Raw genomic sequence first — 24,632 nt, forward strand, 5'->3', positions numbered from 1 at the left:
AGGGTTATTTTCCATATGACTGACACCCTAACCCTGGTTCTGCCTGTACCTACATCTGTTGCGGATGCTACAACTTCTCCCCATCGATTACATACCACCGAGGTCTTTGGGAGGGCACATGCTACTTTTAAGAATGAGACATGAGTTTTCTCATAAATGTTGGACTGAGATGCGTGCCTGATGTGGTCGGTTGAGAGGGGACGGTGGTTTTCCCAGAGGCTTACGTGGACAAACGGGCTCCGTCTCGCAGCTTGGAAAGGGCCAGAAATACATACATAAGACGGTTTCTTTAGCCTGTATAGCCATTGAGATGTTATCAGAGTCCTCTCATCTCTCCTTTCACAGTACGAACTATTTGTACATATGCTTTTACCTACCCAAACGTCAAAGGCCTTCCCACCAGTGTCGATGTCTACATGTACCTATATTATCCAGTTAAAATCGATGCCTCTTATCCTGTCATCATACTCTGCAGAGTTAATACCACAGACAGGCTATCATATTGAGCAATTCATGCTCAACGCTTCCCAGTTTTATGAGCAATGCTTCTTCTGAGGATTCTGATGAGCTGTAAATCGGGGGTGCCCAGCTCTCACCGGCAATCGTGCTTACGGATTACGAGTAATTAAACTATCGGCGGAAAATCACGGTTCGTTTCTTCCCTCCTAAACAATTCAGAATTACCTAACTAGAATCTAGGCACTTTCGGTGGGGGTTGCTGGAGCAACGTACGTCATGCCTAGTCCCTCTCCAACATCAATACTAAATCTAAGAACTTCAAACTAAGTTATATAAGCACACCCTGCAAGGAGACCTGTACTTTCAACTCCCGGCCCCCGAGTATCGTCACTATAACAATATATCGCAACTATAAATCAGTTGGAGCAGGATGTCCGTTCCTATCACAGCACAAGGTATTTATTCAGGCCCGCCACACGCTCCTATCTTCTAACGCAAACGTATGGTAGAGTTTTGGGACGCAAATACCCCGCCCAGGATTAATCAACCTATGGTACAGAGCACCACCACAGTGGATAGATCCCAATCTTTGGTCGCCCGTCCAGATGGGGTAATAGAGGGTACTACACACTCACATATTAAGATATGTCGGCAGTGAGAAATGTTGACATCAACTAGATATGCCAAACAACGAACCTCTAAAACATCACATTCACAATATCCCAATATATGTCAGCAGTAGTATCCCGCTCGCTAAAATAGCCGTTCTGCAAGACAATAAATTGCTAAAACGCAAAGGTCCGAACCCCTACTATAACGTCTTTTCGACAAATTACCTAACTGGTAACAGCATGCTGGAATTCTCTTGTTGGCAGGAATACGTCTTCTGAGAGAAACGTCTCGCTGGTGGGAAGACAATACGTCTTTTTAACAGTGGCTTCAATGGGGGAGAACAGTGTCGTTAATAAAACGAACCCAGCCGGACATCAAGACAGTGAGATCGACGCAAGCAGTCAATATGAGGGTAACGAAGCAAATTTCCTGGAGATACCAATGAATGACAACGCTATCACAGAGGAAGTCGAGGAGATAAATTTAGATAATCTTATACCAGGTGAAAGCTTGGTAGGGATACCGAGAATGTTTATCTCAACAGATGTTCCATTGAAGTTGGATTTTTTCTTTTATGATATCGAAGACCCTACATATCACTTAGCTCCGAAATGTAACGACAGACTTTTGGACTGCTTTCGTTTCATCGCACAGCAGAATGGGACACATATCTTCTGTTATTGCATGTCCCAAGGGAATGGGAGATTTGAGCGGTTGGTACGTTACCCCCATTTTAAAGATATTGAAAGATTCTAATAGATAGCACATTTAGACACAGGGTCACTTCGGCTGTGGGAAGATTTGGATGGATATTAAGCGTTACTTGGAGCAAGAGGTAGGTGATGACCTTATCGGTATTTTCATCGCTCACATGTCTACAGCGCTGGTCTATCCGGTATGTTGCCTTGCATGGCGCTGAATGTTGGATTGGACTATTACATTCGGTAGTCATACACCCTCTTTTCCTCAGTATATAAACCCGTACTAATTTAAATATGAATAGAGGAGAAAAGCATCACGGATGTTTGCAAAGTATTTCCGGCGTGACGGCTTTTTACGAGAACATTACATCCTTAGCCATGAATACCTTTTCATCCATACCCCCGCGTGGGGAAGAGTCAGGCATTGTACGGAGTCAGAGTACGAACCCAATGATGTCAAATTCTTCTCGGACAAGGCCACCCAAATTATCAATGGAGTTACCGTTGAGATTGGAATGTTAAAGTTCAAAATGTTTGATGCCGATGTGGAGGACCCGGCTGGCATATTGGAGAACAAAAGATTCCTTCTTGGAAAATCCGTCCGAACGATGAAGAACAAAAAGAATCTCTCGCAAGGCTCACGAAAGAAGATGATAGCGGCCGAGGAAAAGTTCTTGGAAGTTGAAAAACGCATGGCTGACCCAAATATCATTACCTAAGGAAATATAACCCTTACTTTGGTTCTTTGGAAGGTTTCACCTTGATTCGAAGAAGATGTGAAGAATCTGGCTGTTTTATAACTGCCCTTTCTTGATGGTTATAACTTTGTCTTTTAATAAGTGGATAGAAGTGTGTACATGTACGTGTGGCATCTATGCGCATAGTGTTTAGAGAATTTTAACTTCAAGAATAAGTCCCGCTGGCCGCCCTCTTGTCTCGGGATAGTAGCCTTATTTAAGCCATATTTTAATTTCCTCCCTCGTTCTGGCGGTAAAGCACTCAGTTCGCATACAAGTTTCTAATGAGAGATAATGATTCTGATAGCGGGACCTTATGTGTTCTCATATAAGTAGAGGTATCCTTAGCTGAAGAGCAGTCAAGGTACGTTACAAGAGAGCTTTCCAGAACTACCAAGTAAATGGAAACATTGTATATCTTCCGTCCTCGTCGCAAACACTACACGCATATTTGCCAAGCCATATTGTTGAACGAACTCTTACTTTTCGCCTAGAGCATATTTCTCTATGTAATCTTCGCCCCCTCCAGCCGCAGATCGTGGGCACTAGTTAATTAGCTGTTGGTTAGAGAGATATATCTTCCCGTTACCTATGTAACCCCAGGACAATGGTATATCAGGGGCAAATTCGTCCATCCCCAAGTTATTGAAAACTCAATTCGCCAGGTAACCCTAGTAGCACAACGCGAAAGTTTGCTTAAGCCATCCTCGATCTCTCTTTCAATTTGCGTATAGGTGTTGAAAAGCTCGAAGACTAAAAATATAGGTATAATATAATGCTGTCCCCTCCTCCCCCCTCCCCCCTGGACCATTTGATATCTTTATTGGTAGAGAATCCGACGTTCTCACTTGATGAAAGAAGTTAAATGCTCACGCCTATCAATGATACCGAACCTTGAACTAAAAAATACTGTTACCACATTGACCCACCACTTTCAAACACTCAACCCACCTATCTGAAGTGTATGGCAAGTAACCTCAATGGAATACAACTATGCACCACAAATATGTAACGTTTGGACAAAAGGCTGAAAACGCTATTCGAAGCGGAGCGAAGATTCCAGGCCTGGCTGAGAAGCTTCTTGGCTGGAAACAATCATCCTTCCGGTCGGTGGAGGAGTGACGGAGTACATGAATACAGGTTGAATAGGTGAACTGTCATCGATTGATGCGAAGGGTGATTCGGTAGAAAGCTTGGGGTTCGGAGGGGTGTTATTAGGCGGTGCAGGAGAGCGGTGAGAATAAGGAGATGGTGTATTTATCTTCATAAGCGCTCTATGAAGCTCCATTGCCAGGGTTTCGATGTTCACTTGGGAACTTAATCCTGTAGGAGTGTTGGGTGGCGGCGGTGGACAACGGTAGGCAGAATTTCGTGGTGTTTTTCTCCTGGATGCACGAGGTTTATCATTTCCTGCGTGATAGATACGAGCACGCATATCATTTTCTCTGTTCAACTCCGTGCTTATCTCACAAAACGGCCTAGAAGGGTCTCTAGCAACATCAGAGTGCTTCCGCTTGACGATGCGGAAGGTGATGGCCTCAAACCCCGGATGTTCGAGTTTACGAGTACCCAAAGGGAGAGTGCGTTGGGTGTTCTGAGCAGGTTGAGTATTCTTGGAAGAGGTGAATCTCACCGATTTGGTAGGGGTGTATCTTTCAGGCGTACGGAGTATGCCGTTGACAAGAGGGGAAGCGTTATTACTTGCCCCCTGCTCCCTGGGGCTATGTGACGCAATAGTACCCTTTGGATCTATAGCGGGTTTATACATAGAGACCTTGATGGGTTCAATTGGAGAAGGCACTACAAACTCTCTATGAGAATTGCTGGCCTGGGGTGATCGTGTCTGGCGGTGCTGTGAGAATCCGGGAGAGATAGGCTTCAGAGATGAGTAGCTGGTTTCAAGGCTCTGAGTCTCTCCTAGACAAGAAGTGGATTTATGATCGCCAGGAGGGAGTGTTGCGGGGACGCTTAGTTCATCATCTGGATATTGTTCAATTTTAGCAATTGTGTTAACTGAATGCGGGCTATAATACCAAGGGGTGCAATTTCAACACACTTTTTTGATCATCATCAACCCGCCCACCCGGTACCCTTTGAACAGCATTTCTCTGTCGTACCTCCGGTGGGTGGCGCTGGAGTATAGGTATGTAAGCTAAAGAATTACAGCGTTCGAAGGCGGGAAAACTGACCATATGCACAGCAAAGACAGAGAGAATGACACAGCCGCAACGGACATTAGTCCGTTTGAGATGGAACCACTATAGTAATGAGTTAATAAACTTCCAGGTATTTGAAGTTTTACAGTTGACTACATTTTTGTGGAGAATGTCGCAGATGGATGAGAATTCATTTAACAATTCATAGAACTCTAAGAACTACAACATTGTCAGAAGGTTGTGAATAGATATCTTGCCGCATTCTTACTTACTTTGTGTTGAGAGGAGATCACCTCTAACTCTAGTACTTCTTTCAAGACTGGCATCCCCAGATACTCACCCATTCTTGTCAAGGTCCGTTCGATCTCAACGATGAAACCCAGGTCCCTGTTGGTATAAAGAACTTCTCCATCGACAAGAATTCCAGCTTTCACCTCATAGGTGTCCCTGACAGTTGGATGGAGATGCTGGTGGTCTCCCTGAGCTTTCTCGCGAGTTGGAGTGATATGACCAATAGTGTCATTCTCGAGTTTTTTGTCCCTCAGGGATGGAAGATGATTTAAGATGGTCTGTTCTTTGAGAACATCTTTCTCAAGATCCGGTGATGGAGCGGCACAATCCAATGTCATGGTTAGAATTGATTATTCGAAAACTGTGTATTGGGATGATGAAAACAGGTTATTCGGACTACTTCCATACATAGACTTAGGATTAAAAGCAGAAAGGAATCTAGAATGTGGTATACGTGTACTTATTGCGGCGGGTGTGGGCGGCAGAACACGCCATCCCTAGTCCGTACTTTGGCAGTGAAGCAAGGGGGCTTATTTTGCTCCATTCACCTGAGGGGCTGTGAAGCTATGAGAGCGAAGACAAATCACTCCGCATTGTCTTTTCTTTTCAGTTGGTCAGTTTTTTTACATGTAATCTATTGGTTGTTGAGCTATTTGGAACCTAAATGTTCGATATACATAATAAATACAGCATGCTATCTTGACATATCAGTTACAAAAGTTCTTATACTATACACACATAGCATCATCATGTAATCTTTGTACAGGATGCAATCATGTATGTATTGAAAATCCTTGTATATGACATTAGGTAAAACTATATGATACTAGGTAAAACTCTGTGTGAGAATGATTTGATCTTTGATATCTTCCTCACGTGAATTCTTAAAAAACGTTACTGAAGAAAAGCTTTTATTGATGTACGAAACCATCCCCCGAAGTCAACAAAAAGGATCTGCATGGTCAAAACCTAAATAATTATTATCTCTGTATTTTACTGTGTGGGTATTAGTCTGGTTGACAACAAAATAGTCGGTGAACGAGACTAGGTGGGTATATCACAGAGAACGAGGTCTTACTACTAACCCCGTTATAGGTCTCCTTTCTGGTACAAAGAGAGGTAATACCTCCGGATCCTCGACCTACGAGGCAGACAACTACTGTATTAGGGTCTTGCAAAATGACATTTTACTGTAATACTAGTAGGCACAAGTAGTCCAACCTTCGAATAATCCTAATGAGGGCATCAAACCAATGGAACCAATAGCCCCGCACTAGACCACAGAGGCGCAGGATTATCAGGGTTATTGAATCAATATATTCACCTATACGACTAATACCTCGATTGTCTAAGCCTTTACCGTCCGGAAGTGAGTACGAGCGTTTACCTCGAGGACGCTCGCCGCTCTAACCCTACACCTTGAGTCCTTACAAGGCATCGAGTGTTAATGACTACGTGTTGTGGACTACACCACTTACGCCTACTACTTAAAGAGCTTTGTCCTTGAGTCTCATTATTGGTGCGGATAAAAGATATAGACAAGCCATGTACGAGTGATGGGATATGATTCATCTACCGCGGAAGCTAATAATATTATAATATATTAACACTCTGAGGTTCTGTACAGCAATCCAATCTCTAATGCTGGGGAGGATTGAAGGATAAATTCTGTATCCGCTATAGCCTCTCGGCGTCTGTGACTACCCTCGTGGATCAGTCAGTACCCTCGTATCACTTCCCACTTCCCGAACATTTAATGTCAACCTTGACAGAGTGTTGTTCCTCACTCCGCTACCAACACGTGTGAGACCGACCTTTCTATCCGACCATCGTACGTTGCTCACTCTTCGACCATACATCGTCCAAACAACAGAGCTCAAACGACAGCTCGATCAGCTTATCCATCTATTCAATGCCCCACCCCAATTTGAAATCGCAGCACCCAGTGTCACCGACACTGGGGGGAGGGGCAGCCTCGCTTCTCGAGTTCATCAATATGCCATCATCCCCAGAATCTGAGGAACGTAAGGATGACAACAGTGATACCACTGGATTTATCTCCCCGGATAGCGTCGCAGGCCAACAGGCTCTTCATGGAGCGACACAGTCTGCTCCGACCTCTACCCCCCAGCCTGGATCTGGCAACAATAAGCCTCACGCCATCAATGTCCCGCAGCGCGCTGCTGTTGAGCAAAGAGCGAGTCTCTTCGGGCCAACTGTTGTGAAAGGCTGTAGAAGTGTCGAGTCTTTGAGAAAACGGGTCGCTCGTATGCCGTCGCTGGATTCTCTACCGGAAAATGGCACCGAGAGAGGGTGCCCAGAAATTGAGATTGATGGCATGAATCACGGTATTCTGGATGATCAAGAACACAGATCAATGATGCTGGTGATCCCAGAGGTCTCGAGATTTGTTGAACCGCTGAGCATGCAGGAACTGCGGCATATGATCACCATGCTCCATCAAAGATACGGTCTGGTGGTGAGTATCAGTGGACCCCATATCGCTTTCTGTTGCTGATGAAAAGAAAAAGGAGACTCCCACTGATGAAATATCAAATGCGGAAAGACTTAAGACCGTAGTCAGGAAAAAGGTGAGGGGCGTGCTATCTCTTTCAACCAAATGAAGCTAACGTTCCTTCAGGGGTTCGAAATTACAGGGTTTAAACTCAACGAAAAGGAAAACAAGATTTTGCTCACACTTTTGAAGAAGGTTTGTTTTCCTGCTGCCGTCCCGCATGTTTATTCCTTCCAGTTGCATGCACTGATCATTCATCTTTCATCAGGAGCCTTCTCTAGTCCCCAACACGATCCCATCGTCCTCTCATCAGCAGCTTGCTACGGGCAGTGAGAAGCCTCAAGCGCTAGTCGCGCCTTCCACTCGCCTTCTTCAAGCAAGGTCGGTCCCTCAGCAGAGGTCATTTGGCCCTCGTCTCCGTAACGCCATTACAATGTCAAACCTTCGTGCCAAAGCTCGTGAGAACGAGGTCTCAACCCCTCTCTACCCATCTCAACGTCGTCCTCTTCGTCCTTCCGCAAGCACCGCAGCTCTTTCGCCGTCACGTCCTAGTATACGTGCGGTGCAGCCTTCACCTGTCTCCGAATCTCCCGGCCGCGTCTCGCCACACAAGAACGCCTTCGTCCTGACTCGTGGCACCCAGTTCAACATGCGTGGAGAGCCTTCCCCAGAGAGACAAATGCAAATCGACAATCAACTCACCGAGAAGAATTTGGGCATTCAGCAGAGACTAGGGCCTTTGAGCCTGCGTGAAGGAAGCGAGGCGGAAATTGACATTCAACAGGCCCAAGCATTGAATAGAACCTTGAAATTTGGAGAAAATCTGTTGCAGAAAATCGATAAGGATAATGCCGAGGATCGGGCACAGTTAATGGAACAGGCTCGTGCACCCGGGACCACAGATAGCGGCACCACCGACAATAGTCAAGTTGCTCGTCCAGAAACCTTCGACATCGCGAATGATCATATTCGTCAGTATACTGAGAAGCATCGTTCTGGGCTCAATTGCACTGGATCTAGGGTTTCGAGGTCTCAAATTTCTAATACTCCCAGCGGTAGGCTCTCCCGTGCTGGACGTACCAACCGGGATGAAAATCTCTCTAGCACAGGAGTAATTCCCGGTATCGAAGTCTCCGCCATGGATAGAAACCTCGCAGAGGAAGATGTTTCAACTTCTCGGCACCCCTTACGCCTTATTTCAAGCGTGGCCGATATGCGCTCAAGGAATAATGAGCCTGTAGGAAGACCACTTAGCCGCGCCGCCGTTGGACCTGGTCTTACTCCTTACCGCAGCTTCCCTGCTTTGCCGGCGGCGACCAATCTTGTTACAAAGGAGACCCGCGCTCGTGCTCCGGTTGATCCAACTCGTAAGGATACGGCATTGTTCAGGCCAACCACATCGCAGAGTAACAAACAGAAGGATCAGCCCGCTGGTGCTAAAAAGCCTCCAGGAGGATTTGGAAGGGAGTTGAAGTGGGCCTAGCTAATAAGCTTTATCGGCTATTTTTTACATGGGGAATTTTCATAATATCAATCGAAGGCTTTGTTCATGCGCTCATCTTATGTACTGTTGGGAGGAATGATGAGGCCCAACTAGTGGGGTTTAACAGGCACTATATTATCCGAAATGTCTTTTGTAATGAAGATGTCTATCATTCTCTATATGCTCAGTGTATCAATCAAATAAAGAATAAGCAGTTGCCTCATCTCCGATATCTGTTTGGCTGTCGTTCTAGGGCCACGTGTCTACTCCCGTGTAGGTAGATTCTCACTGCCCATTTTGATAGAGAATATTGGTGCTTCAATTCTTTCGTACTAGGATATACAATGCAGATGGAATGCCCAAGCGTAAGTCAAACATACATGTACTTTTTATCTGAGCATAAAGCAACATGACACCCCATAGGACTGAAGGAACATTTGCGTTATGCCTCCAACCTACACCAAATATCCGCAATCTTCGTTTTCATTTCAATATCGTTATATTTTTCATCTTACCCTTGGTTGGCAACATTGCTCACAATCCCCTCACGGAGTCTCAAACCCAGCGGAGTCACACACAGAAGGATTTACATAAGGTACACACAGGCTGCTATAAGTAGTGTCCCGTAAATGCGATTAGCAGAAAGTTGAATAAACCATATTAGTCTAGATTTCTATATGAGGCTAGAGGCACCCAGCCTAAACCTTATACCTTATCACTCTAAGGGGTATCTTTCAGATATTTCTTCTAACACGCCTATAACATGTTTAAAATCCCACTATCTACTGTGATTCGGGATTGTTCCGCATCTTTGCATCTACTGAGAGATCCTGCTGGATCGGGTGTCAGGTATGTCTTCTGTTATCAAATGATCATCTCATTAAGCTGACAGCACTGGATAGAATAGAAAATGATTGGCAGTCAGTTCAGACAGTAAATAAATATCTCAGTCCTGAGTACATTCGGGAGGTGAAAAGAACCATCTTGGCACTCTCATCCACTTATCCGGGTGTTTGAAAAGCATTGCGGTATTTCATCTCACCCGGGAGGTAGGTTTTCTAGAAGTATCCGTGGAATTTCCCTTTTTTTGTTTTGTTAACAAAGGAGCCCTTGGATGAAGTATCGTAGTCCATAATAGCATAAAAGATCGGGACGGACATGCAACCTAAGGCTCTGTGGGGACCTTCCCCAGTCTACTCCTACCCGAACGCGTGAGAAGGAGGTAGTTGAAGAGAGTGTATTGGCGGATATCAGGTGGATGAATAGTTGAAGTTCTCCGGAAAGGTAAGCTTCCTTTTGTGTTTTGGCAATTGTTGGTGGGTCACCTTCGGGGGTTATGTGAGGCTGCTCTGAAACAATCAAAGCACTGGACACCCAACCTTTGGCACCTTGGCTATAACGCTATCCGGCAATAACCCTCGACCTAACTCTCCCCAGAAGCAACCAAAAAAGAGAAAACGCCCACAAAGTGCCATGTCTTCCCTCATGGTCCCCTCTATGCATGCCCCTCAGGCGATCGCCAACACAGCCCCCGATCGCTCCAACTTTGCAGAAATAACTAGAATGCTCTTTCTTCTGAGGCGCAATACGCTCTATACAAACCCCTACTTTTCCAGGTCCGCCCTCAACCCTCTCTTCATCCTGTCAAGACTCTAATGACAATCACAGAGTTATTTCCTGGTCCCTCAACCCCAACACCGAGCCTCAGCCACCAGTCGACTACATATTGGCCCTCATTAACCAAGCCCGTGAACGTATCGAGGCACTTCAAATTGACCGCGAGCTCACAATCTGCGCCCTGAAAACCGTACCGAACATCACCTGCGAGCGTATTTGGGAGGGTATCAATCATGGTCTCAAGATGCTGCCTAACAATGACCCGGAGATTGATGATATGACGGGAACGGTGGTCAAGGTGACGGAGCAGATAAGAGGGTTGAAGGATTTGATTTGGAATGTGCAGAAGGCTGTGTGGGAGGATCCAGTTATGGCTCAGGAATACTCGGTGCGCCCGGGGGTCTCCGTTATTACACACGACTTGCAAAAAGTCATACTTAGGCGTGCGGCAGATGAGGCGGCGAAGTTTGCGGCGAGTGTGAGTAGCTTGGAAATGGAGGAGGATAACAGTGAATGTGGGTTGGAGATGGGGACGCTTGAGATGACTGGACCGACCAGTCATGATGGGGATTGGGTTGATGAGGAGATGGAAATGGATAACGAGGAGCGTAAAAATGCAGAGGGCGGGATTGCATAAAGGAGGGAGTTCTTTGGTTAGATACAGATAGTAAAGTATTAGATTTCTTTAGTCTGTATCAAATTGATGTCTCCTTATCTTCTCCTTCAATCTATTTCTTTATTTCTTTCGATTATGTACTATAATGTCGTTTTTGACATGCACACAGCAGAGGTGGGTGAGAATCCTTCCTATTGCCTCTCCTGCAATTTCTCTGCTGCAAATGAACCCATAACAACCGCTGACACGTCTTAGCTAGGATAATACGCTCACTCCGAATACATAAACCCAACCTGTGCTTATCTAGGATTATGCCTGTTACCCACGCCTGGGAGCTTTTGAAGAATGAAGAACTTACAAAAAATCGCCAAAAGTGAACTCTTTGCAGATTGCGAGCTTACTTCCCCTCCCCACGTCTCCGCTCTGTTTACCGATTCCTCCTTCACTCCTGTGGCTACCGCTCTACTCATATAGTAGCCTCCATTCGGCGGTTACAGCCATCCATATTAGCAGGTCGTTCAATCCGCTACTGAATATCGTCTCACGCTCCACTTCTCTCCACCCTTTCTCGCGAGCTTCAATCGCCGTATTGGAGCTTCCGCCGACCCTATATCAACACTGCACACGCCGTGACGCGTCGGTGCACTGTCTTGCGATTATCGGGAGGCCTGAAATGGGTACAGAATGAGAAGGCAACACTTCCGGGTAGGCGCATTGGAGCGGAGATTCTCTGTCAGCTGTGTGGAGTACTGCTGGTCTCTGAGACATTAAGGTATGAAGTTTGAAGTAATTCAGGACGCTTATTTACATTGATTTAAGACTAGAGCTGAAGACAAAGGAAGGAACGATATGATGGAGTTCCTCCATGAGGCCACATGCATTTCTTTGTCACTGATCGCCCACTGAAGACCGGCCGTATATCACATATACCAACAGATCACAGCTAGCTCTCCAAGATACCATAAGCCGACTCGATGATAGAGCAGAAATCACAAAGCGTGTTTCAAGATCGATGTTTCGAGGGAAGGGGGGTGTCGATTTGTTTGGCCTGAATGGCGCGAGTGATAAGATATGACTCAATCGAGTGATATTAGGTGAACGAGTGATGATATGTGAACGAGTGATCTTCCATGACGGGTTGCCGTGCAAGGGGTATGCGCATCATGTTATTGTCCTTGTATAGAGGGTGCGTTACTTCATGACGCACTAGGCAAATGACCTAGAGGTACACAACATGGGACGTAGAGATAGTATGTTTTGATATGTTGAATTACTCTATGAGCGCTGCCAAACTAAAAACGAGAAGACCAGTGGCTCAATGACCGAGGTATATTAGGTCTAGATGTAAAAGCCAACTCCTTCCTTTCTCCACTTGCCGTCTTCGGTGATCCTATACAGAGAAGTATTTAGAGTAACACTATAAGCTCAACAATTTCAGGTTGATTCAACATCGTGGACCCCTCATTTACCATACCCGGGAGAATTGCTTGATTTTCTGTCGGTACAAGCAGAGCAAATCAAGGACGAAGAAGGTAATGCACAGGGAATAGTATACCCACTCTGATATAGAGACAAAATTTCAAGCTTAACCTAACACCTTGTCCAGCGACCAATGGCTTAGCTCAAGGTGGAGCGAAAACTCACCCGAAGGTTCTTCCGTCCCACTTCAGGCTGTAAAGCTTGAGCCTAGAACTATCTTCGCCCTTTCCGAACCTTTCTAGCCATTTTCTCCTTAAGTTGGAGTAACACACATTTTTAAGCCAACAGAAAAAAAGGTCGCCAAAAAAAGATCAACGTCTACTAGTCGGAGGTAGTAGGTACGGTATTTTTAACGCTGCACGCAGAGGCCGCTGTAATGACATGGAAAGTCCAGCCCGGAGGGCGCGGCTATTGACTGCGCTTTTCCGATCATACCAAGCCCATCTAGCTACTAGAGAATGACCCTTTCTTTTGCAAAGACTGTTTACTTATAATGGCGGTGGCGTAAATGGCTTACTGCTATTTCTCGAGGCATTACCCGCAGGTCATCTACCGCTCACGATTTGTTGAATATCGAGATGATTCTAATACGTGTAGGTTTGAAGGTCAGCATGAGAGTCTATTTGTGGTGGAAAAGAGAGTTTGAGAAGGATGAAAAACATAACTCTTCTTAAAACGAATCGGTTCTTATGTCAAACAGATTTCCACTTCCATTCCCCAGAGAAAGCGCCAACAATAACGAAGTAAATGATGGAGATCGTGTATCATTATTTTAACGGGTTTGTATAGGATTGGTAATAGGTTCTCTTTGGAGTCGGAGGTGTCTGAAAATGATCCCGGGCTATCACCGCGAAGCTATATAATTTGTACGGGTGTAACGCCTAAGTGCATGGACTTCTCGGTTTCTTCGGCGAGATGTCACACGCAGCTGGTGTGAGGGAGGTTGTTTATTCTCGATGTGAACCCTTAACTGCGATGTATGGCGGGGCTACTTTGTTGTTCATAAGGAGCATTCCCCCGCATAGGTTTTATTGGAAATGATTTCGATGTTCCTCTATGGGACTGGTGCGTAGACCTGGTTGGAATTGGTAAATAATGATGGTTCCCCGGGTGTATTTGAGATGTTTCATCTTCTTTAAACCTTAGAGCGCCCGTGATAGAGTTACTCAGACCCATAAAGATTGCCCAACCAAAAGCGATCAAAAGTCCAGGGAGATCCATCGAGATCATGTGGTAAAACAAATTACGGAAAAGGTCTAAAATGACACAGTTTTCGGTATACGTGCCGAAATAACACATGAATGCAAGATAACACAGTTCGGTATAATCCAAAACGAATACATCAATTAGTATATGTATTGGCTGAGCAATGATACAATGTAGCAAAAGTATCGAAGGGTCGGGGTTCAAGTTCGATCTTCATCTTGGCACACTGCCAAGCTAGCTCAAGTATCACTTCGGGCACAGCATCCACTATAGGCGGGTGGTCTAGTGGATAGACTGCTCGTCAACACCGAGCGTACCCAGGATACAACCAATCACACATAAGGTCCTGGGTTCAAACCAGGGGTGGGGGTAGCAGTCGCAAATGTCTTAATAAGTCGCTGCAGTACCTTTTGTAATTTTGTACCTTTTGTAGTTTTATAGAACGCTTTGTTCTTTTTTTCTTCTCTTTTTTTACTTGTAGTGACCGCGAACTGTGTCTTTTTGCATCATGTGCTATTTCGGCACGTATACCGAAAACTGTGTTATTTTAGACCTTTTCCGATCAAATTATTGATGCTCCAGTAGGATAAGGTAAGGTGAGTGGTGAAGCGCCAAGACACTCGTCTTACCTAGACCTTTTTTACCCCACCAAGCCTTTCCAAGCCCTTCTTCTCTCTCCCTTTATAAACATCTTACAACGCAACCTTCTCCTTCTCTATAATTACTCCTCTTCCACAAAGGTCTTCGCTAATCCGACATTTTTCAGTCTCAATCTTTTCATTCAAGCCCCTCCTCCGTAGGAAGCTTATGACTGAGTCACATTTTTACTTTCAATTACGTGACATTGACTTCTCTAGCAAATATTGTAGGACTTTACATGTTAGATACTTTAACATACGCGATGTTTTTCTAGGTTCAGGGAGAGGAGTCTCCACTGCCGGCTATTCCCCGTACCTGAACCTATTCTCATATGGCGGTTTGTCGAAGTAGTCTAGATGTGGTACCCTTGGACCGGAAAAAGAAATGCTCTCTCCAATGAGAAAGGCACCGCTAATTCTAGGACAGCATGGAAAGGACACACAGGGTGAAGGGCTGATACCATCGACCATGGTTCTCATCCCCTCACCGAGTAGTCGTTTAGGTGAATACGGAATATCCGAGGCGTCCGACTTTACCTTTGGAGATCTTAGTGGGACGGGGCATCGGAGGGCCATGCTACATTTATGACGCGAGTACAAGCGCTTAGACTAGAACATGTGGGCGAGGCTCACATATATCAGCATCTGTTTCGCGTTGGGGTTATGCCTCCATAGGACCGGAGCCGACATATGTGAGTTTAGTGATCACATGATGCCCTAGGTGAGCGCCGGAGGGTTTATCTATTCTATACAAGACAAGTCAAATTTCAGATAGGGCAATAGTTGGTAGAAGGGAATAGTTTTAATCGAGTGTTGACCTTACGACACAATTGTGTCCAGACTTTATGAATCAAACCTTTCTTCCTACGGGCGTAAGTCGGTGATGTCTATCAGGCGCGAGAGGCAGAACTCCTAATGCGTACAAGGGTTCAGAAATGAAAGGATAGATTACCGGCGGGTCGTGCTACACCCTATCGGTATTGACTGATAAAAGAGCGGTTTCGAGACGGTTATGACCGATAGGTTTGAAAAGAGAAGTCAGCCTTGTGCTCTTGACCTCGGGGCTCCTATGTTCAACTTCAAAAGCATCTTCTTTAAGCCTCAGGTCAGAGAGCATTGAAAAGACGTGATGGGCGATTAAATACTCATTAGCTTATCTCGTGTGAGTTGAGCCAGAGATAGACCGGTACTGAGATAACCCTTTCTGCTATATGAGAAACTGCATATATCTTTTTTAAAGAGATATTGATGTTTCAATATAAAACCTCCTCCTTCCGAAGGTGCACACCTGCGATCAACAGAATTTGCCATTCCTTCCTTTAACTCTGGCATACGACGATCAGGACCCTCGTTGAAACAAATTTAACCTTTCTGTTTGTCACGCGTATGAGTAGCGCTATCGACCCCGGATTCGGACGTCCTACGCAGGGAAGAAAACGTGTATATTCAGTAGACTTTTGTGGTTGTAAGTTCAAGCAATACCAACCCCAGCGTATCGTAACCATCATGCTCTACTTAATTTTTCTAATGGTAAGGATCTCCCCCCTGCTCTTTGCTGGTCTCGTCGTTTCGTAGTAGAAGAAACAGATTTGGGAGACATATACGCAACCTACGAGCAATTCCTAGGGCTCTTGAGTAATATTCAATGTCTCATGGTACTTAAAACATACTTTCCTGACCTTGACAATAAGAAGACATATTTTGCTGAGTGTAGCATTAGAAGCACACTTGAACAAGAATTCAGGACACGAGCTATATATAGAAGAATAAGAATTATAGTAATATTGGTGCTCATAAAATGAATAGATGGAGAGTAAACTGGTGCTTACGGATGCCAGTGACATACTCACCGCAGGGGTTGAGTGTTATCATTTACCCGCATGACATCATGTGGAACCAGAAACGAGTAGCATGCAGCAAATAGAAGAAATCACAATGGTAGTTACCAAGCTGAAGTATTTAGTTATCAGTGAAAAAATGTATTCGACTAATATTTATGAGATAGTGTTTATGAGACTAACTCCAGGATCGCGATCCAAAAGGTGTACAACTGTCGACAAAAAACTTGAAAACATCACCAAAAGATTGCCCAAGAGAAAAACCAACAAATAATACTGACGATCCCAAATGAAAACTAACAAAATGATATACATAATCCTCCAAACAATACCCAAAGAGTAATAATAATCGGACATGACACAAACCGTAACCGCGAACGCCTTAACCAAGATTGTCCCCAAAATTTGGAACTGATGAATCTTTAGTTCCAGGCATTTCTGCTGAAAATTGGCCTGACCGATTGAACGGGAGCCCTAGGAGCTCGGGTGTTGCACCTAATATTCGCGGGAGGGCGAACGGCAGCGGTGACAACGTGGGAGGTGGAGCTCCCCCGAGAAGAGGCGCGCTGGGGGATTGCAGTGCGACGAACGGTGGTGGAAGAGGAAACAGTTGCAGCAGTGTTTGAGGGGGTGTTTAATATCTGAACATGACGATTTGGCTGGTGGATTGATGAAGTTGAGGGAGGAATAAGTGTGGTAATAGACAGATTGTTGTTTCTGGACACTGTTGGAATCCTTGATGATTGAGCTGGGATCGAAGGCTGGATTGTGGAAGAGCCCTCAGCGAGCTCCATGTTTAAATTGATGAGAAGCGTAGCGTTTTCAATAGAAACCTTCTTACTGAAACCAAAGGAAATGTTTGCGGCAGATCCATGAGCAACCTTCTGGGAAAGTGCATTGTTTTGAGTCTTTTTCTTTTCAATCCTCGTAATGGCAGACTCCAAAGCTGATGCAACCCCAGCAGAGAATTTCTCGATAGCTTTCTCAGCTGCGCTCATAGCATGAGCAAGATCTGACGCACAGGCAATGTTATCAAAGACATTTATCGAATTGTTTGAGAAAGACTCCTCTCCTGAGGAGTAACCGCTGTCATACGAAGATGAGAGGTGGAAGCCTTTGCTTGATGGAGTGGTTGGGGATGCGGTATTAGGCGTAGAAACCTGGCCATTAATAGAAGAGGACAGTCTAGTGACATTAGACTGAGCAATGTTGATAGAATCGGTATCGGGATCGGAGGATAATCCTTGTCCATCGAAGAGCTTCCTGACGGTAGTATCCCTGATGGGGGAAAAGGTTGCTGGGATAGCAACGCCACATTCTTCAACGGATGTTTCGTCTTTGATAAGAGACGAGGCGGTAGGCAAAACATCAACCTGGGTTGGTGGGGTTGAGGAAATATCAGTGGTAGACGGAGGGATAAGGGAGGTTTCAACCGATGGGGTAACTGGAATAATTGCATCAGTGATAGACGTATTGTCGACAACTTCAACGGTGACGACGGCAGAGACTTCAAGCTCTTCGGCAGCGGCGATGAGAGGTGACAGTTGGAGGCCTTCAGCTGGGACGATTGAAGAAGTTTCGATCACTTCAGCGGGAACATCAACTGAAGCGAGCTCAACCTCACCAACAGTGGTGACGAGAGTAGATGTTTCACTGTTCTCTACAACGGTAGTCGCAACGGGAATGGTCATAAGAGCGTCAGCTGTGTTTGACAAATCGAACCTCTCATTTTGACGAAGGGTTGATGTATTTTCTTTACTATTCGATCGAGAACTATTCATGACCGACTCGAAAGAAACAGGTGAGGTGATAGTGGTGATGATAGGCTCATTGACTCGTGCATTATCCAATGGTGTCAACGTAGAGAGGAGTTCAACTGCCTGTGAAGTCCTTCTGAGGAAAGGCTTTTTCGGCACCTTTGGTTTAGGGGTTGCCTCAACTAGTGCTGGCACATATGGCTTGCACATGAGAGGACGAGTAGGAGTCGCCTGTTCAAGTATTAGGATAGGTTGCAAATAACGCATGACTGGTGGCCTTACAGAAGGTATAGCAATTAGATGAAGAGTGTTGTCCGACTTGTTGCAAGAGCGGAAGATTAATTTCTGGAGACAAAAATTAGCGAAGATCTACAATTGGGATGGGGTTATCTTACATGCTTGAGGAAGATATCCTCGATTGGTGTTTTGGCAGACCTATTCTTAACCTACAAATATTAGCTAGGTTGATAGCGGAATAGTGTATAATACTTACAATTGAGTTTTCGTTTTTGGTTAGCTCAGTTAGGGCAGCTTTGAACTTCATGAAGTTCAAGGTTCGGAAATGTTCAAGGATCTCCTGTTCAACCAAGGCCGACTGGGAACAAGGAACGGGCTTGCCGCTTACGTTCTGGACAATGATGTCGAGATTCGGGAGTTCATATTGTGCCATTACCGATGATTTTAGTAAAGTAGGATTAATTGACCTTGGTTGCTGCTGGTTGATAGCGGTGGGCTGCTGCATGGGTTCGGATACTGTGTTGCCGCCGGCTGCGAATGGGGTGATTGCTCTTAAGATAGTCCTTGAAGAGGAACTTCCTCTAGAAGATCGTTTGCGTGCCTCAGAAGACTATGGTTTACTGTTAGCAAACGATTATAGTCATATAAGATTGATTGAGATCTTACAGATGGTTTGCACGGAATTGTCAAAACACCATCGATTTCCAAAGGGTCGCCCATTGTATAACCCTAAGATTCAGAGATATCAGTTAGAAATGTTTAAGTTGGAAAGGTGCTGAGTATATTAGCCTACATGTTTTATTAGAATGGCTTCAACATGTTTCAGATGAGACCCCTCTGGTCGAACCTGTGCAGAACGAAAATCAGTGATTGTCCAGCGAAACAAAAAAATACCAAAAAATACCAAAAGATAACATGAGGGAAGAGCAGTACATACCATTTGGAATTGGAAACTTTTAACTGCTTTGACAATGTTTCGGTAATTGAACGCAGTAGTTTGAGCAGCAATGTTTCTGAGCTCATCATTGACCGCCTCAATAGTTCGGATTTCCGCAGGACTAGATGAGGGAGGGGACGAGATTGCCTTGATGGGCTGATTGATGCTGGCCGCGTCAAGTGAGGGCTTACGACTGTACTTAAGCTTACTGGAGAGCATGTTTTGTAGTCTGTTTGGGGACGACATTGTAATGAATTGGATGATGTTGTTTGATTTGCTACGGAATGACAATCAGCATTTTGCATTGGGCAAAAAGGGTAATTCAAAGGATTGAGTAAGAAAATCTTACTTGAATGAATCGAAGGGTGGAACTGATGTTGTCGATTATTGTTGGGATGATTGGTTGATGGGATTGTTGATGTTGGTGATATTGGTAATGTTGTCGATTTTGCTGTGTTGTCGATTGTTAGGTTAAGTGGGTAAAGAAAGAAGAGGCGCAGGTACGGTCTGTATTTATACGTGCTCTGTGTGTGTGGCGTAACCAACAGTGATTAGGTATTAGGTCTTTGATTCATTCAGCCCTGATGGGTCGGGCTTCCCTACTCCCATCTAACCCCTAGCACCTAGGGCATGCTCATAGAAAGCCGGGAGTTGAGAGAGAAGCCCCCTCCTTCTGTCAAACAGCAAACCCCATACCCCCTGTAACGTATAGTTACATGTACGTACTGTAACACTAAAGCAGTGCAGCAGGTAATGTGATCCCAATTCGTGCCCTTAAGCTAAGGAAGACATTACACTGCTTTTCCTTATATGTAGATTGTTTACATATCTGTAACCTCTTCTCGTTGGCTAGACAACATGTAGATGTAGTCCCATCCCCATATACATGTATTTGGTCCACCAATCTGGGAGGCAGCAAGCACAACAAAGGCTCCTGCCCAAAGCTTTGAGATCCTGTCAACATGTTGTAACACTGCACCTCTCATGTATTTGCTCATCTCACACCCCCAAGGACCATTCATTACATCTAATCAACTGTTCTTTAGGTTGTGCAAAGAGATGCAAATTGTGTAAAAAAAAAGGAACCTAATTGTGATAGCTCTACTTGACTACATTGCCTTCTTGAATTTAGGCCCTTCGCATGTTGATATCCCTTCAACGACTGCTCAGATACCTCTCCCTCGCTTTGTAAATACCAACGAGACACACCTATGCCTCTTCCTCATTCCAGAGCATCATCCCACTTCGGTTTTCATACGTTGAGTCACGAATAGCCAGCAGTCTCATCGTGTAGCATGTACCACTAATCTCTACCTAGCGGGGAAACATCTGGAGCCTTGTCTAGGGAGGAAAGGCACTCAACCTTCCGACTGCGGCGAACTTTGTAGATCACCATGTTTTTGTCTGAAATCATTATATCTATCAATCTCTCGATTATATGTAATTTAGATTCACCGTTATCTTACACTAGCACGGTGGATGGTTAAATCACACTTTATCACTCGTTTTAATCACTACAAACCTGTTTTAATTGCTATACTGTTGCTCGGTCACTGTGCAGGAAAGAGACAGACATATCGAGGCTAACACCGACCAATGTGTACTCGTACAAACAGAATGGCTGTGCAAAGCATCAACCTCCATTAGTTATCTACCCCCTTTCATATAGATAAGAGGAACTCTACCCCGCATAAAAGGGCTTATGTCATCTATAGTCGGAAATCAGGGACCTCGCCCTTCCTCCAACGGTTCGATCGCGGTAGGATTCTACGTTACTCGCAAGCCTAAGCAAAGAAACCCCCTAAGAACTAATAGAGCCACAAGGCTTACGTCCGGAATCTTTATTAGTAGAGTGTCGGTACTTAGGGCCCTTTAGCCGTGATCTGGGGTCCAAGGCGAAGGCGAAACAAATGTGTTGCTAAGAAGATTTGGTGATGCCACACGCTACGCTCCGACCGCCAAACGCCGCACTTAATGCTCCTTCTTACTTACTCTCTCTCAGTCACCACCAGCCCCACCACACCTACATTATCACGACTACATCCGGCAGTGAGTTTACACGCCAGCTCAGCATTTAGTCAGTCCGCCCCCATAACACTACCCTCAGAATGAGCTATTCGCCTATTGCCCGTGTTCTGTTCCGCAAACTAGTCCAAGAACGCTACCTTTTCGAGGATGATGAAGACGACACAGTCTCCAATGCCGCCGAGGCGCTTACCACGATGGCCACGTCCGTTACTCCTTCCTTTGCGGGTTTAATCATGCACTAATAGGCCCATTGCTCTACTTTAGCGATACCACTGCTGACGCTCAGGCGGAGGAGGAAGAGGAGGCTGCTTTTGAGCTTATTATGCAACGGGTGCAGGAGGCCGAAGCCCGGCTTGAGAGGTTAAGGCGTAACATGGCTAAGGTATTCAAAACTACGAAGAACCTCAACAAAAGGGTTCGTGTTGACAGGAAGCGACAAAAAAGGGATAGTAAGAGGAGGAAGATCACTCATGCTAGGGACACGGACAGACCCGGAGATGTCAGCCAGCTTGGTGCTACCTCGCAGACTCGTGAGAACGACGAGGAATCTCGGAAGATTGCGTCGAAGATCAGAACACTTGTGAAGGAACTTGACAAGCTTTCGAAAGAAACGAGCTCGATCACGCGTGACAATGGGCCGCGTGTTATCAAGGAATAGACCCGAGTCTCCAGGAAAGCCAGTATGAGTTGAACCATTGAGAGGATCATGGATATAAGAGGTCTTCTGTTTTATTGTGTAAATGAAGAGTAAATTTGATTAAAGTACAAGTAGCTTGTCAGTTCGGGGTGAGATTTTGAGCGGTTTTATGTCTCCTTACCCATCATGATTGAACTTCGGCAAACAGGTCACAAGCAGTGAAATTGATCTTGCGGATATTGCATGCTTGGGTGTGTTGGAGCTCAACCAGCTGCCTGAATTAAAATGCCCTTGCGAATAAATGAAATATCAATGCATCGTTCCACACATCCTCTCTGTTTGTAAACAATGGCCACAAAAGTGAATCTAGCTAAGTGCATAGGAATGAAGTAATTTAGTTTCAAGCATATCATTTAACATACGTGGGTGCACCGTATATCTCGACCCCTTTGTCCCTACTTAGCAGTACCGAATATGATTATGTCTCTGCCTGAACTACTGATATCAAATCATATAGTCCCTATTACTCGCACCTGAACACCTGTGGAACCTTAAACCCAGTTATCCTTCCCATAACACCCGAACTACACCCAACATCCGCCCAACCCTGCTGGGGCGTTGGCTGTTTCAACCAAAGCGAGAACCGTCCGCTCGAACTGAGAGAGGAAAGAAACAAGGAGTCAAAAATGCAGTTACAAGTTCACCGTATTAGGAGAAGAACTGGGGTTCGTGACGATTCTTTCCTTTGATCGGTATACAGCAGTGTGATGAGCAGGCAGAGGTCCTCCTATTGCTGCATATACCTCCGTTGGGACATCAAATCCTCACCGGTTCCCCTAAAGATATCTCATCAAAGAAACCTAGCCCTAGTTTACTTCTTTCATGCATCCGGCAAAGGATATTCAAGATATCCCGAGCAAAATTCGTCTTCCGAAAAGAACAGATGAGTTGTTGCCCACGAGTTATTCAGCGACACCCAATATTCTATTAGTTGAGGTTCAACAGCGACGTTCTGTCGCCGCCGTTACCACAACTGATGAAACACTCGGCTCAGTGAATATCCTTGGTGGACCTAGAGAGATTGTGGTGGTTTGATAGAGAACAGCATTGCTGCTTAAAGTAAATAGAGGGAAGACGTCGAGAGGCACTTTTTCTCCGCGTGGTCTGTAATAGTTATGTCCGTTTGTGCGCTGGTAAAATAAGCAACCGGCGCTAAAATGCTAGAAAAAGAGAATGGGAATAAAAAGAATTAAGAGTAACGTAGGACCCTACCCAGACTTGATACTCAATACCCTACCAGTTCCGACTTCGTTTGGGTAGAGTTATAGCACTACAAGGATATGCTGTCACAAGCTTATGGAAATCTCAGTTCCGTAAATTTTCGTGAAAATTCTTTTTAAAGCGCTGTTGTGGCGCTTCTGTGGGACTGTTTGTGTTGTCGAGGTAACTAAGTGGAGGATTGAGGTCGACATAAGCTTTTTATCCCTGAATAAGCTAAGCCTCGGCGCGCTAATTCAGTTTTGATCACATCCCGTAGTTTGGACCGGGTAAAATAATGAGACTTGTTCCAACATGTATTTTGGAGGTTTTTTTTTTTTTTTTACCCGTTTAGGTTCGGACGATTTATTAGGGTGTAGGGAAACGTATGATTTGCCAAACTATACACAAATCAGACGAACTCAACACCCAATAATTGTATCAGTGGTGCTTCGGCCATATCGGGGTTTTTTCCGCCGAAGATCCTGCTCCTGCGCCACTGATAACACTCGGCTCGCAGAACGAAAATTGCTAGAACGGGTGTTCAGCATCTTTTGGGAATTGTAGTTTTCGGAGTGAGCTTCAGGGAAGGAGATGTTTTCCAGTAGAGGAATTGTTAAATTCTTGGAGAGAGAGCAGAACAGTGGGGCGATTGACAACTAACTACACTCTCGCGCAAGTATGCACCGGTAGTATTAACAGGAGAAGAAACCCAATGGGGATACACACTCGACACCCAATATTCCATCAGTCGAGGTTCAGCTAGAAGGAGCTCTTCAGACTCTCCCTTCCTGGGCCTGGACTGATGGAACACTCGGCTCGGTGGATACTCATGAGAGGCGGTGTAGGTCATCATCCGACTACGTAGACTGTTGGAGAAGCAGGGTAGTGGAGGAGTGGAGAGGGAAATGGATGAATGAAACTGAGAAATTGGGAGAGAACTGACGTGGAGATAAGCATTGCCTGCGTGACAAGTCTTGGCCGCGCTCGCTCTGCCGGGATAAACATGAACCGCTGAGATAGTGCCCAGGTGGGGGTGGGGGGGGGGGGGGGGGCGAGGGAACATTTGCCTGGTATTACCATCCCTAGTAGATTCATACCCTGATTGTAATGAACCTCCTAAAGGTTATGGTTCAATATGTAATTACAAACTCCATTGTCCTTAATGGAGGAGGTTATATCGAACTTCGCGGATTTTTTAGGCATCTTCTTTCACATATACCGTACGCTGCCTGTAGGCATTAGGTCCTCATTACGTAGTGTTTGATACGTTGGAAATGGCACAGCTGGCGGTTGCTTAGGCTCCTACGCGCAATATAGAGTGTCAAAGCCTTCACGTAGTGTCATGTTTCCTGTGTCGTGAGACTATCTGTCATATACTAATGACACGACTGTTCCAAGACTATCCTTAGAAGTGAACTCTCTGTCTCC

The 24,632-nt window shown here is 45.2% G+C and overlaps 6 protein-coding genes across 6 annotated transcripts; 4 read left to right on the forward strand and 2 right to left on the reverse strand.

The window, feature by feature from the left end:
* Positions 1–1,401: 1,401 nt before the first annotated feature.
* Positions 1,402–2,491, forward strand: LAJ45_00982 (uncharacterized protein; the record flags this gene model as incomplete). The annotated part of the gene is made up of 3 exons (XM_046110581.1): positions 1,402–1,788; positions 1,844–1,966; positions 2,075–2,491. The coding sequence occupies 3 exons, from the start codon at positions 1,402–1,404 to the stop codon at positions 2,489–2,491; spliced, it is 927 nt and encodes a 308-aa protein (XP_045975759.1).
* Positions 2,492–3,545: 1,054 nt separating this feature from the next.
* LAJ45_00983 (uncharacterized protein) lies at positions 3,546–5,294 on the reverse strand (the record flags this gene model as incomplete). Its single annotated transcript, XM_046110582.1, has 2 exons — positions 3,546–4,489; positions 5,006–5,294. The coding sequence occupies 2 exons, from the start codon at positions 5,292–5,294 to the stop codon at positions 3,546–3,548; spliced, it is 1,233 nt and encodes a 410-aa protein (XP_045975760.1).
* Positions 5,295–6,868: 1,574 nt separating this feature from the next.
* On the forward strand, positions 6,869–8,954 carry LAJ45_00984 (uncharacterized protein; the record flags this gene model as incomplete). Its single annotated transcript, XM_046110583.1, has 3 exons — positions 6,869–7,435; positions 7,598–7,666; positions 7,740–8,954. The coding sequence occupies 3 exons, from the start codon at positions 6,869–6,871 to the stop codon at positions 8,952–8,954; spliced, it is 1,851 nt and encodes a 616-aa protein (XP_045975761.1).
* A 1,473-nt stretch (positions 8,955–10,427) lies between these two features.
* LAJ45_00985 (uncharacterized protein) lies at positions 10,428–11,208 on the forward strand (the record flags this gene model as incomplete). Its single annotated transcript, XM_046110584.1, has 2 exons — positions 10,428–10,570; positions 10,623–11,208. 2 exons carry the CDS (start codon positions 10,428–10,430, stop codon positions 11,206–11,208), a joined length of 729 nt encoding a protein of 242 aa, XP_045975762.1.
* A 5,562-nt stretch (positions 11,209–16,770) lies between these two features.
* Positions 16,771–19,525, reverse strand: LAJ45_00986 (uncharacterized protein; the record flags this gene model as incomplete). Its single annotated transcript, XM_046110585.1, has 6 exons — positions 16,771–18,450; positions 18,501–18,551; positions 18,599–18,952; positions 19,009–19,071; positions 19,136–19,189; positions 19,280–19,525. The coding sequence occupies 6 exons, from the start codon at positions 19,523–19,525 to the stop codon at positions 16,771–16,773; spliced, it is 2,448 nt and encodes an 815-aa protein (XP_045975763.1).
* A 1,862-nt stretch (positions 19,526–21,387) lies between these two features.
* LAJ45_00987 (uncharacterized protein) lies at positions 21,388–21,965 on the forward strand (the record flags this gene model as incomplete). Its single annotated transcript, XM_046110586.1, has 2 exons — positions 21,388–21,509; positions 21,572–21,965. The coding sequence occupies 2 exons, from the start codon at positions 21,388–21,390 to the stop codon at positions 21,963–21,965; spliced, it is 516 nt and encodes a 171-aa protein (XP_045975764.1).
* Between the last annotated feature and the right edge of the window lie 2,667 nt (positions 21,966–24,632).

The sequence above is a fragment of the Morchella importuna genome (genome assembly GCF_003444635.1).
Source record: "Morchella importuna strain M04M26 chromosome Unknown Morimp01GS002, whole genome shotgun sequence".
NCBI classification, from domain to species: domain Eukaryota; kingdom Fungi; phylum Ascomycota; class Pezizomycetes; order Pezizales; family Morchellaceae; genus Morchella; species Morchella importuna.